The sequence below is a fragment of the Zingiber officinale genome, chromosome 1B (genome assembly GCF_018446385.1).
Source record: "Zingiber officinale cultivar Zhangliang chromosome 1B, Zo_v1.1, whole genome shotgun sequence".
Taxonomy (NCBI): domain Eukaryota; kingdom Viridiplantae; phylum Streptophyta; class Magnoliopsida; order Zingiberales; family Zingiberaceae; genus Zingiber; species Zingiber officinale.
In genome coordinates this window covers 8,498,861-8,516,755 of record NC_055986.1, presented here as the reverse complement: position 1 = coordinate 8,516,755, position 17,895 = coordinate 8,498,861, and the positions used below count along the sequence as shown (strand labels likewise).

At 40.7% G+C, this 17,895-nt stretch overlaps 2 protein-coding genes across 4 annotated transcripts in view; one reads left to right on the top strand and one right to left on the bottom strand.

Annotated features, from left to right (window-relative positions):
* The window catches only part of LOC122038034 (mannose-P-dolichol utilization defect 1 protein homolog 2-like), a 34,464-nt gene extending 21,071 nt beyond the window's left edge, over positions 1-13,393 (bottom strand). For all 3 annotated transcript variants that reach the window (XM_042597623.1, XM_042597706.1, XM_042597788.1), the window contains exon 1: positions 13,136-13,393. In XM_042597623.1, the coding sequence (XP_042453557.1) occupies positions 13,136-13,279 (144 nt within the window). In that variant the 5' untranslated portion in view covers positions 13,280-13,393. The remainder of the gene's footprint in view (positions 1-13,135) is intronic.
* A 263-nt stretch (positions 13,394-13,656) lies between these two features.
* The window catches only part of LOC122049205 (2-dehydro-3-deoxyphosphooctonate aldolase 1-like), a 25,284-nt gene continuing 21,045 nt past the window's right edge, over positions 13,657-17,895 (top strand). The window contains exons 1-7 of the mRNA XM_042610631.1: positions 13,657-13,897; positions 14,302-14,359; positions 15,157-15,254; positions 15,349-15,445; positions 16,543-16,608; positions 17,432-17,491; positions 17,609-17,683. Of these exons, the coding sequence (XP_042466565.1) occupies positions 14,324-14,359; positions 15,157-15,254; positions 15,349-15,445; positions 16,543-16,608; positions 17,432-17,491; positions 17,609-17,683 (432 nt within the window). The 5' untranslated portion in view covers positions 13,657-13,897; positions 14,302-14,323. The remainder of the gene's footprint in view (positions 13,898-14,301; positions 14,360-15,156; positions 15,255-15,348; positions 15,446-16,542; positions 16,609-17,431; positions 17,492-17,608; positions 17,684-17,895) is intronic.

Here is a 17,895-nt window from a genome sequence, read left to right as displayed (position 1 = left end):
TGAACTCAAATCATGTAAACTGAACCTGAACTGAACTGAACTGAAAGCTAAACTAGTGTTCTCATCACTGGTTTCAAATTTGAAAACTATACATATAATAGATGAAAATACTAAACATCCTGCTCTGGGCGCGCATCCCTAACTAGACCGGGTTTGCAAGTCCGAATTTAGTAGGGTCTACTAGGTTATCTAAACCTAGCGGCGACTGTGGTAGGTTATCTGAACCTAGGGACGACTGTGGGAGTCCAACCCAATGGATATCTGATCCAAATACAGCCAACTGAATAAAAGTAAAATACTGAATTAGTTTATTTTACTTTTTGTTCTATCTATTATCGAACCTAGAGCTAGGTTATCTGAACCTAGAGGCTACTGTGGGAGCCCACCCAATGGATATCTGATACATATAGCTGTAATAACTGATAATAAACTGAATAAAATGTTTCTAATACATTTTACATGCTGTTAGGACGCCTACTGGTGCATCCTTCTAAACTGGGCATTCTACCGAACGCTTGGTGTGCACTAAAAGCACACCCTAAAACTGAAACTACTGAACTAACGCCAAAACTAACAAGCGAGAGCAATTATACTGCAGGTGAGGGGTTTCTTACCTCAATCGCAAGGTTTTCTTACGATTCTATTCGCTAGGTTTCCCGGAAAACTGATCCTCTCGACGAACCGCTTACGTCCTCGCGTTCCTCTCGCGGAGAAGAATCTTTTTCGTGTTGGAGTCGTCGCCGGAAGATGATCCGAGAGTCCTTGGGTTTGGGCGCCGAGAGAGGAGGAGGAAGAGGTGGCGTCGGCGTTGAGGGTTTGGAGAGGGAGGAGTTTGCCGAACCAACTTGAAAATAAACCAAACCCCAACTTAAGTTCTTATTTATATTAAGTGGGTAACTAGGCCCAATTCTAATATAAATATAATTGATTCCTCTTTCTTTCAGCACGGTCCTGCTGGGTTCAACTGGTTACTAACATTATCCCTCACATCATAGGTCTCGGGTTCGATTCCCGCCTAGGCTATTTTGCGGTTCTAATTATTTTTGCTACTTTCGCTACTCGGAAAATTCCGGAAAAATATCTAATAATTCCAGAAAAATCATAGAATAATTCTAAAATAAATTCGGGAATTTTTCGGGCTTTACAGAATCTCTGGACAAGAAATATAAATCAGAGGATGCTGGGGCCAAAAAGTTTATTGTTGGTCGTTTCCTAGACTATCAGATGATTGACTCGAAGTCTGTAATCAGTCAAGTCCAGGAGCTTCAAGTACTCTTACAAGAAATTCACTCAGAAGGTATGACTCTGAGCGAAACCTTCCAAGCGGCAGCTATCATTGAAAAGCTACCAACTGGCTGGAAGGACTTTAAGAATTACCTGAAGCACAAGCGGAATGAAATGAACCTGGAGGAACTTGTTGTTCGCCTTTGTATAGAAGAAGACAACAAGAGTTCGGAGAGAAAACTGTTCTCTCAGGCTACTGTAAAAGCCAATGTTGTTGAGCATGAACAAAGCTCAAAACGGAAGCATCCAAATCTTCCACAACGCAACCCAAAGGACAAAACATGAAAAAGAAGTTCTTAGGGAAATGCTACAATTGTGATCGTATGGGTCACAAGGCTTCAGACTGTAAAAGGCCAAAGAAGAAAAAGCCTGAGGCCAACCTGATAGGAGAACAGGATATGGATTTCTGTGTCGTGATCTCTGAGGTGAACCTAATAGGTTCAGATCCTCGACAATGGTGGATCGATACTGGAGCCGCTAGACATGTGTGCTGCAAAAAGGAGCTACTCCACAACTTCGAAGAAGTCACTAGAGACAAACTTGTTAGGACCAAAAGTAGCTAGAGGGGGGGGGGGGGGTGAATAGCTCGTCGCGTGCCCGGTGTTCGGCGTTGCTTGTTTCTTCGAAGATGTGCAGCAGAAAATACAGAAACAAATCACACAACGCTAACACGGTTGGTTTACTTGGTATCCACCTCACAAGAGGTGACTAGTCCAAGGATCCACACCAACACACACACCCTCCACTAATAAAACTCTCATTTATGGTGACTACCAAAGGCGGAGAAGCCCTACAAGACTCAATACAAGAAGAAGAAAGGGTAGTAAAGAAATACAAGCTTACAAGCTTACAATGAGTGCACAAACCCTAACCCTAGTTTCTTCTTCTTGCTTTGATCCGCCTCTTGACTTGGAAGAGCCTCCAAGAACCTTCAAGAACTGGCGATCTCGAGCTTGAGAAGAGCTGTGGAGGAACTGGTGAAGATCTGAAATGAATCTGTGAAGAGATGCCGAAGACAACGCTCGTCTGTGGCTCAAATACGACTCAACGGTCGGATCCCAATCGATTCGATTATTCCCAATCGATCGGGGAGGCTTTGGATCGATCCACGGATCGATCCAGAGCGCCTCTGTGCTATGGAAAAATGACTTGATCGATCCACGGATCGATCCAGCGCTTATCGCGTGAAGCAGCAGCGTCCCAATCGATCCACTGATCGATTGAGACCTCTGGATCGATCCACTGATCGATCCAGAGGCTTTCTGTTCGCTGGGAAAGGTCTGGATCGATCCACCGATCGATCCAGCACTTGATTTTTGCCCAAAACCAAGTCCCAAACCTCCCAAACCAACATCCGGTCAACCTTAACCTGTTGATACGTCATGCCTAGCATCTAGTCACTCCCTTGACCTGCTAGGACTCTCTCACCAAGTGTCCGGTCAATCCCTTTGACCCACTTGGACTTTTCTTCCATGCCAAGTATCCGGTCACTCTCTTGACCTACTTGGACTTTCACCTAGCTTCACTCACTAGGGTTTTCAATCTGCCTAGCTTCACTCACTAGGACTTTCACCTGGCTTCACTCACCAGGATTTCCATCTGCCTAGCTTCACTCACTAGGACTTTCACCTGGCTTCACTCACCAGGGTTTCCTTCCAGTCAGGTATACCTACTTGACTCTTCTTCATTCACACTGATCAGAATCTCCCCATTATGAACAACTGCACCTGCATTGTCCATGTGTCTACATGTATTGTCAAACATCGAAACTATGACCAAGACTCAAGCTTGGTCAAACCAGTCAACCTTGACCTAAGGGATATTGCACCAACAATCTCCCCCTTTTTGATGTTTGACAATACCTTTAAGTTTGGACCATTCTGAGTTAAGCTAATCCCATAGCCTTAACTCCATTCATGCCAAAGTATGAATGTTGGTTCCCTTCATTCTCCCCCTATGACCTCCCCCATAGGTAATGAAGGTCTAACTTAAACCACACATTCTCCCCCTATTGGCACACATCAACCATCTTTGAGCACACATCAACCCGTGCCTCAATTTTGGGCACACTTCAACAAATGCCCCATTGTTGAAAAACTCTCCCCCTGAAGAGTTGCTCATCGTTGTTCACAAGTGACCAACACGATAATGAAGGACTCATTCCCTTCATTTTCAAATAATACTCGCTCTGGAGCATTAACATGGTCTAATGACCCAAATGAAGGTCCCATACCCTTCATTTTTCCTTAACCCTACATTCTTCCGCAATGTAGGCAAATGCCCATCCTTGAGCATTATCCACTTAACGGAAGGTTAACCACCTTCCAAGGTTCATGAAAAATAATTTTCATGCCTTTAAAGAGTCCCTCCCCCTAAAGACATGGTGGTAACTTCTGTCGTTGCACCAACAATGACTTGGAATCCCTAATCCTTTAGGAAACCCAAATTTAGAAGCTTTGAGGTTCAAATATTCAAAATTTGAAACAAACCTCAACATAAACTTCAATTTAGTCTTCCTTAACCAATCCATCCTTGTTTTCAACATGAAAACACTCTTTTTATGTATACAAATGTATTTTGAGGGGTTAGTAATGGTTACCTAGACTAAAATAGGTTCAAAATGCTGAAAGTAAGCATTCCCAGCCAAAATCAGCATCTTCAATCGATTGGAGTTGGGTTCCAATCGATTGAACCCTGCTGAATCGATCCACGATTCAGTCTTCTTGGATCGATCGGCTGATCGATCCAGCGAGCTTCTGCTCGCGAGAAATGTCTTCTCAATCGATCGGCTGATCGATTGGAGGCCTGAAATTGCTGAAATTCCATTTCAGCCAATTTCAGAAACCCCTAGAAAATTCTACAAAATTCCAAAAATCGTAAAAATTTGTGTAGACATTATTTAGGGTATACTTTATCATGGAAAAATAGTTTTCTAAGAAAATACTTCATATTTTCAAAGATTGACACAAACTTGAAAACTTGCAAAAACTTTAGTGTTTTCTTCAAGTTTGTGTCTAACTATTCAATGATGATTACTATCAAAAGATAGCATTCACCAAGGTTTCCAAAAGCATTTTAAAAATATTTTCAAAACCAATATCCCACCATGTTCCTTGGGCTTAATGCACATGACTTGTACATTAGCTTTCCCAATGATGGGAAAACATATAACTATGTGTTTTGATGAACTTAAAACTCAAGGAAATGCACTAACTCAGCATGTTGAGTTTTGTTCGTCTTCCTAACATCTCACTTGTATCTATTGTGCATAAAACACATACAAGTCATCTTATAGGTCTTTGTGAGATGTTAATTTTGGTTTTGCCCTAACCTAGGGTTCATGCATATTTATCTAGGCATCTTGTGGATATTGACCATCCACTTAGGATGTCATTTGGTATACCACTTGATGATAACTGCCATTTGTCCTTAATTTTAAGGAAATAACATAATGCATGATAATGTTATGACATACATGAAAAAGAAATAATTTTCAGAAGAAAATTTCCTATAACTACATGATGTATGTATGTATGTCATGACAAGGTATTTTTGAGTTTTTCATAATAAGTCATGAATGCACAAATAAAACATGATGTCATGGCATATAATGGGCAACCAAACATGGCAAGATTTAGCATAATTAAAATATACCTAGATTATCTATCTAAGTATCCTTAACCCTTAGTTAATCCTAAAGCATAAACCCTAGATTGCCCAATTTCCTTAAGAAAATGCCAAAACCCAACTTGACATTTCTTTAATCTCTTGAATTAATTATGTCAATTAAAAATTTAAAACATTCCTCAAATGTTGGCATATTTCATTTTCCCATAAGAGTAATCACTTTAAATTAAGGCTTAGATTTGCCTTAAATTCCTAAGACAATACCAAAGTCCCAATTTGGTATTTCTTAACACTTGATTTCTTGTGTCATTTAAAGTCATCTCAAATTTCTTCCTTTATAGCACATTTTACTCTTTCCAAGAGTAACAATAAATCCATTTCATTTTCAAAGGTTAACAAAAACCTTGAAAATGCTCCTTGAATGTCAATTTCTTCAAAGTTGGGTTAACTACCCTTCTTCTCAGAGTTGACACTCTCTAACCCATCTATGGGATAGAGAAAATGCTCCTAGGAACCCAAAACCTATTGGTGCTCCTTGGATGCTCTAGGTATTCACTAGGGATAACTTCCCTAGATACCTTTCTAGTGACCTTGTTTGGCTTCTTAGAAGTCTTGGTCACTTTTTCTAAGTCAACTCTAGGGATTGCTTCCCTTGTAACCTTCTTTGTGACTTTCTTAGACTTCTTAGAAGTCTTAGTCACATTTGTTGCAAAAATACTCTTAGGGATAACTTCCCTTGTATTTTTGGCTTGACCACTAGACCTAGGGTTGGTTCCATAACTATATGGAACCCTATGGTAAGAGATTACATCCTTCTTAGCTTTTGGTTTGTATCCCAAACCCCTATGACCATTAGATGACCTTTGTGCTCCTAGACCTAGGCTATGCTCATTTTGCCCTTTTAGGATATTTTCCATCCTTTTTAGGGTCTTTTCCATTTTATCAAGCCTTGACCTCAAGACTTGATTTTCTATCACTAAGTCCTTAGTTTTTGGTTTTCCATTAAATTTATGAGCATTTTTATTTCTAGGCTTGTAGCTAAGGTCCTTAGTGTGATTGCCTAGATTTTTATCTACCTTCCTAATCCTAGGTGTGGTAGTTTTAGAATGATAAGCTACATTATTTTCCTTAATTTTACCATGCTCTCTATTCTTATGGTAAATAGTATTAAAATGATATAAGTTAGAACTAGCATGCTTTTTACCATAATGTAAAGGGGTAGACTCAATAAAAGTTACCTTCCTTTTTACCTTAGAGGCTCCCTCTTGACTTGAGCTTCCTCCTTGAGCCTTGACCATCTTCTTCCCCTTAGGGCATTGACTCCGGTAATGCCCCTTTTGATTGCAAGAGAAGCACACAATGTGCTCCTTGCTCTTCTTTGTTCCGGGGATGGTCTCCTTTGGCTTCTCCTTGCCCTTAGGTGCCACTTGGCCCTTCTTCTTGGCCAATTTAGGGCACTTGCTTTAGTAGTGCCCATGTTCCCTACATTCTAAACATATAATATGATTCTTATTATTAATTGAACTATTTATACCTTCTTGTGTAGGGGTGACACTTGCTCCTCCATTTGATATGAATGTAGAGGCTTCCTCTTGATCCGAAATTGATTTCCCTCCAATTGATTTATCTTGACTTGTGGAGGTGGAAGCTTCTTCATCCTCTTCTTCTCTTGACCCGAATGTGGAGGATTCTCCTTCTTCTTGATCCGGTGTCACCAAGAGTTGCTCCCCCTCAATCCTAGAGGTGGAGGCTTCACCTTCTTCTTCATCCTCTTGTACATGAAACAAGGAATATGCTCCTTCCTTGCTCTTTTGATTACACTCCCTTGAGAATGAAGCTTCTTTGATTTCCTCTTCTTCGGAAGTTGAGCATCTCTCAACTTCGGAGTCCTCCTCTTGATCTTGCTCCAATGAGTCACCCTCTTTGGATTCTTCTTGGTTAGGTACAGTGGAGGGGATCTCATGAGCCTTTTCCAATTTGCTCCATAGCTCTTTGGCATCTTCAACTTCTCCAATTTTCTCCAAGATGTTGCTCGGCAATAGATTGACCAAAAGCTTGGTCACTTTGTCATTGGCCTCACATCTTTGGATTTGTTCTTGGCTCCATTTGCTCCTTTTGAGAACTTTGCCCTTTGAATTCCTTGGAGCCTTAAAACCTTCCATTAGAGCAAACCATTGCTCTATCTCCATCATCAAGAAATTTTCAATTCTTGATCTCCAAGAATCAAAGCTTGTGGATGTGTATGGTGGAGCCACCCTTGTATCAAATCCAAGTCCATCTTGGAATTGCATCTTGAAGTTGAGCTTCTTGAATTCTTTGACTTTGATGAATTTGCTCCAACTTCTTCACCCTCTAGCTTTGCTTGTTATGTTTGCCCCTTCCGGCGGTGATTCCGGTGAAGATCAACCTTGCTCTGATACCACTTGTTAGGACCGAAAAGTAGCTAGAGGGGGGGGGGTGAATAGCTCGTCGCGTGCCCGGTGTTCGGCGTTGCTTGTTTCTTCGAAGATGTGCAGCGGAAAATACAGAAACAAATCACACAACGCTAACACGGTTGGTTTACTTGGTATCCACCTCACAAGAGGTGACTAGTCCAAGGATCCACACCAACACACACACCCTCCACTAATAAAACTCTCCTTTATGGTAACTACCAAAGGCGGAGAAGCCCTACAAGACTCAATACAAGAAGAAGAAAGGGTAGTAAAGAAATACAAGCTTACAAGCTTACAATGAGTGCACAAACCCTAACCCTAGTTTCTTCTTCTTGCTTTGATCCGCCTCTTGACTTGGAAGAGCCTCCAAGAACCTTCAAGAACTGGCGATCTCGAGCTTGAGAAGAGCTGTGGAGGAGCTGGTGAAGATCTGAAATGAATCTGTGAAGAGATGCCGAAGACAACGCTCGCCTGCGGCTCAAATACGACTCAACGGTCGGATCCCAATCGATTCGATTATTCCCAATCGATCGGGGAGGCTTTGGATCGATCCACGGATCGATCCAGAGCGCCTCTGTGCTCTGGAAAAACGCCTGGATCGATCCACGGATCGATCCAGCGCTTATCGCGCGAAGCAGCAGCGTCCCAATCGATCCACTGATCGATTGAGACCTCTGGATCGATCCACTGATCGATCCAGAGGCTTTCTGTTCACTGGGAAAGGTCTGGATCGATCCACTGGTCTGATCGATCCAGAGCCTGGATCGATCCACTGATCGATCCAGAGCCTGGATCGATCCACTGATCGATCCAGAGCCTGGATCGATCCACTGATCGATCCAGAGCCTGGATCGATCCACTGATCGATCCAGCACTTGGTTTTTGCCCAAAACCAAGTCCCAAACCTCCCAAACCAACATCCGGTCAACCTTAACCTGTTGATACGTCATGCCTAGCATCTAGTCACTCCCTTGACCTGCTAGGACTCCCTCACCAAGTGTCCAGTCAATCCCTTTGACCCACTTGGACTTTTCTTTCATGCCAAGTATCCGGTCACTCTCTTGACCTACTTGGACTTTCACCTAGCTTCACTCACTAGGGTTTTCAATCTGCCTAGCTTCACTCACTAGGACTTTCACCTGGCTTCACTCACCAGGATTTCCATCTGCCTAGCTTCACTCACTAGGACTTTCACCTAGCTTCACTCACCAGGATTTCCATCTGCCTAGCTTCACTCACTAGGACTTTCACCTGGCTTCACTCACCAGGATTTCCATCTGCCTAGCTTCACTCACTAGGACTTTCACCTGGCTTCACTCACCAGGGTTTCCTTCCAGTCAGGTATACCTACTTAACTCTTCTTCATTCACACTGATCAGTCCCTGATCAGAATCTCCCCATTATGAACAACTGCACCTGCATTGTCCATGTGTCTACATGTATTGTCAAACATCGAAACTATGACCAAGACTCAAGCTTGGTCAAACCAGTCAACCCTGACCTAAGGGATATTGCACCAACAAAACTGTTCATGGGGAACTCAGCAACCTCAGACATAACGGGCCAAGGAAAGGTGGTACTGAAGATGACCTCGGGCAAGGATCTCACTCTGAACAATGTGCTGTATGTTCCAGAGATTCGAAAGAATCTAGTATCCGGATCACTGTTAAGCAAGCATGACTTTCGCATTGTCTTTGAGTCAGACAGAGTTGTACTGTCCAAGAATGGAGTGTTTATAGGAAGGGGCTATGTATCTGATGGGCTGTTTAAGCTCAATGTAATGGCCATTAGGCCCAAGATAAATAAAAATGAAAGCACTTCCACTTATATGCTTGAGTCTTCGTGTTTGTGGCATGGTAGACTAGGACATGTTAACTACGATGTATTGCGTAGATTAATAAACATGCAAAGCATACCTACATTCCACCTTGACCCAAAACACAAGTGTGAGATTTATGTTAAAGCGAAAATGACAATGTCATTCTTTCAACATATTGAAAGAAGTAATGAACCACTTGACCTAATCCACACTGATGTGTCCGACCTAAAAGGTATGCCAACACGTGGTGGTAATAAATATTTCATCACTTTTGTAGATGATAACACAAAATACTGTTATGTGTATCTTCTCAAAAGTAAGGATGAAGCTATAGAGAAATTTACTCTCTATAAAAATGAGGTTGAAAACCAGCGTAATAGAAAGATTAAGGTGGTTCGAAGTGACCGAGGCGGTGAATATGTATCACCATTCGTTGAGTTGTGTGTTGAACATAATATTAGACACAAAATAACAGCTCCTTATACTCCTCAGCAAAATGGAGTTGCTGAGCGAAACAATCGAACTCTAAAGGAGATGATGAATGCTCTTCTATTAAGCTCTGGACTGCCAGAGTTCATGTGGGGGGAAGCTGTGTTAACAGCTAATTACCTTTTAAATAAGGTGCCCCGGAAGAAAATAGATAATAGTCCTTATGAGTTGTGGAATGGAAGACAACCGTCCTACAAATATTTACGAATGTGGGGGGTGTCTTGCTAAAGTGTTGGTGCCTGATCCGAAAAGGATTAAGATAGGACCAAAGACTGTTGATTGCATCTTCATTAGCTATGCACAAAACAGCACTGCGTATAGATTTTGTGTGTATGAGTCACACATACCGGAGATACACAAGAACTCGATAATAGAATCAAGAAATGCCTCGTTCTTCGAGCATGTGTTTCCATATAAGACCCGAGAGGATGCTAGCTCCTCAAAACGGGCAACCGAAACACCAGGCGAAGAAGAAGATGATAATGACGAGGAACCCGTGGAGGTTGAGCCTAGACGGAGTAAAAGAGTTCGGGTAGAAAAATCCTATAGATCGGATTTTATCACATTCGTGTTGAAGAGTGAGCCCCGAAGTTACTCAGAAGCTGTAGGCTCTTTTGATGGACCTCACTGGAAAGAGGCAATTGCATCTGAGATAGAATCTATCTTGCAAAATCACACTTGAGAACTTGTGGATCTTCCTCCGGGAAATAAACCACTAGGGTGTAAGTGGATCTTCACGTATATGTCTAGACTTACCATTATACGGATGGCTCTGTGCCCGACCGATTGCTGATCGACTATCGCAATGTATGCAAATCGCCGGCACAGGTTTTAGCCAACGTGGAATATATTCTAAGAATTGCCGTAGCCATTCAGCCTCTTCACCACATTTGTCAAGAGCTACAAACTCAGATTCCATCGTGGATCTGGTTATTACGGTTTGCTTAGAAGATTTCCAGGAAATGACTGCACTAGCTAGAGTGAAGACATATCCACTCGTAGACTTAAAGTCTTTTATATCAGATATCCAACTTGCATCGCTGTATCCTTCGATCACAGCAGGATATCTTGTATAGTACAGTCCATATTCACGAGTGTACCTTAAGTACCTCAGTACTCTTGTTATCCCTTTCCAGTGCTCAATACCGGGATTACTCGTGTATCTGCTCAGTCTGCTTACTGCGTAGGCTAAGTCTGGTCGTGTACAACTCATCAAGTACATCAGATTTCCAATCACTCGAGAGTATTCTATCTAAGAAATACTTTCACCTCGATTTTTCGATAGATGTTGACTCATATCTATCGGCGTTCGTGCCAACGCAGTATCACCCTTGGTGAATTTCTCAAGAATCTTGTCCACGTAATGAGACTGACTAAGAACAAGTCCTTCTGTCATTCTAAGAATTTTTTATTCTTAGAATCACATCAGCTAGGCCCATGTCTTTCATGTCAAATCTTGAGTTCAACATATCTTTAGTGGATTTGATTATCTTATCATTACTCCCAATGATAAGTATGTCATCTACATAGATGCACAAGATGACATAGTCACTCTCTGTGGTTCTCATGTAGACACATTTATCACATTCATTGATCTTGAAGCCACATTTCTTCATGCATTATCAAATATCTTATGTCACTGCTTTGGTGCTTGTTTCAAACTATATAATGACTTCACCAATCTACAGACCTTGTTTTTCTGTCCTGACACAGAAACCCCCCAGGTTGGTCCATATAGATTTCCTCTTCTAAATCCCCGTTTAGACAACTACTCTCAACTGGTGTTATCATTATTGACTATGTGAAGTCAAAGGATAACTTAGCGGATCCGCTAACCAAGGGGTTAAATCGAGAGTTAGTTGTAAGCTCATCACAGGGAATGAGCTTGATGCCGTTGTCAGCAATCAGTGCAGAGGACACCCAACCTATGCTGACTGGAGATCCCAAGAACTAGGTTCAAAGGGCCAACTAATCTGCACTGACTAGACACACTGTGGGTAGCCCAATGAAACAGTGACCAGACCAGGGTAAGCCGATAGACTTTTAATGATCAAGAAGAGTAAATGACAACTCTTGAGGGATCACCTATGTGAGAAAGAAGTGAGGCCGCTTCGAAGAGAATTGGAAGCACAATTCTTAGAATTTCTCACAGAACCAGGCGTGTTCATGGCCAAGAACGAACAAACTCATAAGATCTGAGCTATATCAGGGAGAGTCGTGGGTAAAACTCTGTCCATGCTTACACCAACGACCGAATAGTTCAAAGACATCACGTCTACTAATCTGCCAGTGAGCAAACAGAGTTTACAAGGGAAGGTTCAAAGGGTTACACCTACCTATCCTATACTCGACTCAACTGTCGAAGACTATCACAAATCCTTGTTTCCATTCATGTGGGGGATTGTTGGAAAATGTTGACTGGAAACGCGACTTGTGGGTTGCAGTCCCACAATGAAAGAGCGGCTTTACGACTAAATCGAGTAAAAGAAGTGAGAATTCAGGGCCCGGATTACACAAATCCTATAGGTCTTTTGTGAACTCAAATGCTCGTACAAACTGATCGGGACATGAGATGTCCACGAAAAGGCCATGTGTCTCTTTCATTTACTCAATGACATTGCTCAATGACACATGTAAAACCACGTGTATCACTTGGAAGCAAAGCCACATGTTTGGCTTACATGCATGCCACCTATGGTTGCATGATTCATTGGCTTGCCTTGCTAAGAAGAAGCCACGTTGAGGCTTGGAAACTAAAGCCACGGTGTGTTCTTGTGAAGCAGCCACGTTGTGGTTTGCTTGACAAACATGCAAGCCACGAGCTTGCAACACTCTTGTCTATATAAGGTGGAGAAGACTTAAAGAAGAATATAGAATGAGTGCTTTGTGATCGTTTTACACTATTCTTGTCTAAGAGCAAAATATTTGAGAGTAAGAATCCCCTCCAATTACTCTTTCTTTTCTACTGTGCAACTTTTGCACAGTAGGTATCTGTGAGAGTTTTCAGGTATAGTTCAAATCGTCATGACAACCAATGTTTGGTTGTACCCGTGATCCTGTCGTTTTATCCTGGGAAACAGACGTCCACCTAATCCTCTGAGCACTACGGAGGGGACGAATCTGTTTTAAGGAGACAACACTCTGCTGGACTCGGCATCCACTCAGTGTTCGTGTTGCAGCTCTTGGCATCTAGTCGGTATCTAGGAAGCATCAAACTTCGACTCTCGACGAAGAACGGGCAACAACTCATGGTGTCCGCTCGAGAAGGCGACGTATCAAATTGGCACAGGGCTCGGCTTGTTATAGCCGACAGCTTGAGATTATCTGCTCAAGCCTACTTGTTTGTAAGTCGTATTTTGGCACAAACTCAGAAGTGTGAAACAGAGGTTCTGACGATTGTAACGGGTATACAACCCAACACGAACAACAAGCAATCACAATATATAGGCGAAGGAGATCATGAGGTGGGAATTTGAAGGACCTGAGGGAGTTTGACGATGGTGGAGGCAGCGACGATACAATATCCAGGACTAGGGGGAAGCAGGCAATCCTTTTCAGGAAATTCCCAAGCTTGCAGCGCCCCTAGGACGCACCCAAAGTTCATGCCTAAGATCTCCAACTCCATGTCCCCCTATCTTTGTACTTCTTCGTCCTCGTCGTTCTTCCTCTCCCTCTTTCTCACCGGTGGAAGAGAACGAAGGCAGGATCAAGCGGATTGTGGAAGACGACGGGTCGCGGCTGGTGTGGCCAGTGACACTACGTGACGTGAGTGAGTCGAGCAAAAATGAGCAATTTACCGAATCACCCCCATCTTTTGCGTTTTTTTACCTTCTCGCATTCTTATTTTCAAGAATTTCAAATCACGTCCCTTGCCTGTTATTATTTGTTCATTTGGTATTTTTATTATTAACCATCTAGCGAGCACGATTTGATAAATTTGAGAAATGTGGATACGGTACGGTGCTGTAAAAAGTACAAAACTGGGGTGTTATCAGATAAATTGCCCATTTGTTCCTGCTGCGATCCGGCCGAAGTAAAAAGCACGCGCATACCCGATCTCACTCTGCCCTCACCCATTTCCTTGCCGGTACCAAGTTCGCCGGAATACTTGATCGCCGTTGCTTTCTGGCATTCGCTCGCGAACTCTTCAGCGCAGTCACCCTGTCTCATTGCCACTTCGCCGGACCGAAAGAACCAGAGTTTCCGCAAATTGTCCTTCTCGGGCTTTCGTTCTTCTGTTCAGGTAATATTCCTCCCTTCTCCTGGGGCTTCTCCTTCTCTCTGTCTTTTCTCCCACCACTACGACAACCCATCATCTCTCCTCTCCTCTTACCGTCCCCCACCAACGCTGCAGCTTTTCCCTGTTTTGTTTCTTAGCCCTCTCGATTCAAGTTTAACTTTCGATCGTTATTACGAATTTGGATCCATCTCTAAATGGTTATAAAAAAGCATGATCCCTTGGCTGATCGTGATTTACATACGGTGAATTGCATTTTTTTTTTCTTTTTGAATATCTCCATTTTATTATTCTGGCTCTGCATTTTGCTTCCCTGGACGCCAACTTTCGAGATATCGGTTAAAAAGGGACAGTAGCCTTAGAGCATTTCGATTTTCTGATTTCCTTCATACCTATGTTTCTGGATTCAGATCTCTTCTGCCGAATCAAGGAATGGAATCTCCTTCTGCACTATTCAAGCAGCTCAAGGTTTTGTCCTATCAACTTGATATCCAAATAGTTACATAGTTGAATCCCCAAAATAGTGCTTATCGATGTTTTTTTAATACTTATAAGTGACATTTCGGTTAAACGAAGGTATATAGTAGAATCTATTCCTATATTTCGCATCAGGATGGGTTATGAAATTCTAGTTGTTTGGTATATGCAATAATTAAGACGCATCTTTTGGTCTGTAAGTTCTCTTTAATGTCTTATATAATGCATGATGAAAAGTTCTATTCGACTTCTTTATATCAACATGAATAAGTTGAATAGGGGACACTTATCACTCAATTCAGGGACTTCAGCTATGTAAATTCTAGGAGTAGTTGCCTCTTTGTTGGTAAGTATTAGGAGTCAAGGTGTCAGACTGTCAGTTTTTTTATATTCTAGTTTGAATTTTTATTACCTCTGCTCACGTGGTCAGGACTCTGGAATTTCACAAGTTCATTTATATCATGAAATTGCAACCCAAAGATCAACTAAGTTAACATATCTGGTGTGCCTGCCATGATTTCATGCATTATCTAAAGAAATCGTCTAAAAATATTTGGCTATAAATTTCTTTTGTAATGAATAGGTGCATTCATCATTGTTCCTGTACGTTTACCTATTTGATACAATTGTTCTTTCTTAGTTCAGGAAAGATAAGCATACCAGATATCTAGCATTGCACTCTTTTTATATATTTTTTACTAAGATACCATTATTCCTTGGGTATATTTTTTTCACTTAGTAGAAACAATGCCTAAGTTTATTTGTCTCAATTTCTGGACTATGAATAGGCTGCGGAGCCCTTTTTCTTACTAGCAGGCCCAAATGTTATTGAATCTGAGGAGCACATACTTAAGATGGCGAAACATATAAAAGCAATAACGTCAAGGCAAGTTTGTTATATTTCATTCAATGTTTATGTACTTTAACATGTAGATCTTTTGTAATATGCGGTTATTTGCTTATTGATTGACAACTTACAGGCTTGGTTTGCCCCTTGTGTTCAAGTCAAGTTTTGACAAAGCTAATCGTACTTCATCAAAATCATTTCGTGGTCCTGGTTTGGAACAAGGTCTGAAGGTAGCATCTATAATTGTTTTTTTTTTGTACGAAAGTTGTGTTCTAGTGATTACATTGAAAAAACTTTGTTTAATAATTAATATTACCATTCATGTTAGTTTTCCTCTTTTTTTTTTTTTTTACCTCAAGCAAAGAATATAGCTTGCGATTTTTTTTTTTGTAAACCTCCTATAATGTATTTAAAAATGGAAAGAGTACAAATTGTTGATAAAGATATTCTCCTGTTCTGTTGGTATGGGAGTTCGATTGATGTAGTACTTTCACATCTTTTCCTTTCAGGCTCTTTTACTTCATCTTTTCAGAGACTGACCTAATGGCTAGTTTCAGTAGCAAATATTTCTAGAATTATTGAAGTTAGTATATTTAGAAGCTCTCAAAGTTTTTATCCTATACCATAATCTTATCCATGCAGAGATCTAATAAACTATAGACTTAATGCAGCCCCTATTACTGGTTGCAGTAGCCAGTAGCTAGTATTTATTAACTGATAGAACTAAGTTTAGAAGCTTTCAAAGTTTTTATCCTATATGTTGGTCTTATCCATGCAAAAAACTGCTAAACTATATACTGTGAATTAATCATCCACGCAATTCAAGTTCAATGACTTCATAAAATTATTCACATTTTCTCCTGGTACGCTTAGTTAGGATCATTGTCCTAATCAAATAAGCGGAATTTTCTTCCATGCAACAATTATGGATGTCATGCATCACACAGTTTATCACAATTCATTTACGCAGATAAGTAATCTTACCCTCTTCTGACCAACTTTGCACATCGAAGATGGTAAAATAGCATAGTTATTTATAGACAGTCTTTGAGTTAATTGTAGTGACTTTTTCTTGATGGAACATCAAAGAGAAAGATTTTCACTTGGCAAGTTCACATTTTAGTTGAAATAATTTATTATGCCAGATAAATAACCATGGCTTGCAATTTTGAAGTTATTTGTCTTTCTTTGAGAACTCTGCATTAACAATCTATTGAAAATCATAATACTTTCTCTTGCCTTTTCTAATCCTGTTGAGCTTGCAGTTCTAGTAAATATTTTCTTCTATTAATTTCCTCAAACTCACATAAGGGGATTTGAATGGCAGATTCTTGAGAAAGTAAAGGTGGCATATGATCTGCCAATCATAACTGATGTGCATGAGAGCAGCCAGGTATTTAATTTCTTCTATTCTATGTTGGGCCACCATTGTCCCTGATCACAATGTTATACATGGTGCTCTTGTTGATGAAACCCTAAATTGAATCCTTTGTTTCACTAATTGTAATATTTTACATTAGGTATTATCAGCTATTCCTAGACAAGTTCTTTTGCAGGCATCTCTTAAATATATTTTTTGAAGGGTTTTGGAAAAAAGATCATGTAATCATATGCTGTAGCAAATGATATGATATTCAGTGACTTATGGACCTAATACAATGAAAATTTACTAAATTAGAAATGTCCGATAAATGCCTCATTCACATTAAAGGCCTCTTTAATGCACTATGAAGAAACTAGAATTCACAAACCAACGTTTGCCTGCTTCTTGGGGGAAAATTAATTGATTTTCTACTTATCCTTATCAAATTAGGCACATTCCTGATGGCCATAGCACATATTTAGATATTTCAAAGACAAATGAACAAGTCTTAGGCATGATTCCGATTAAATATGTTGACGGCCCTAGTCCATAATGCTTCAGCCAATAATGAGTGGGTGTAGCTAGATATTCCCACAACTCTACACTGGTCTCCCAACTTGCGATGGAGCAAACTTCTTGTCATGCACCACTTCCTTTCTGAGATCTGACTAACCATTTGTGGCAATTGTTTTTTTACTTTTCTTTTTTGTAAAGTATGGGCAGGTACAAATTTCTTAGAAATTGACAGGGATTTAATCTGAAATTTATGTGCAGCTATAGGCTTTGGCAGTAGGTATTAATCCTTAAAAATAGCATGATGCATATAACATGCTAACCTTTTACACAAATTCAGTGTGAAGCTGTTGGCCAAGTTGCAGATATTATTCAGATTCCAGCTTTTCTTTGTCGTCAGGTATAATGTGCAGCTGGAAATTAATCAATCTCTAGTGTTATTCTACTATCCTTTTACTGTGTACCCTTAATCCGCAGAGAATAGCTTTCCTTTTAACTTGCTACACTCATTGAACAGACAGACCTTCTAGTAGCAGCAGCTGAAACCGGAAGAATCATAAATATCAAGAAAGGCCAATTTTGTGCTCCTTCAGTAAGTTCATACTTTTGTTTAGTTTTCTATCTCTGCATGCTGATGATTTTCAGAATGATTGAAAATTGTCAACAATATTGAAGTTGTATTATCTTCTGATAAGGCAATTTCCTAGCATGGAAGCTGCAAGCTCTTTCAAATATTTAGAACTTGTGTTCTGCATTATCTCATCTTAATTCTGGGCAGTGACTTGTGCCTACTCATTTTGTTGA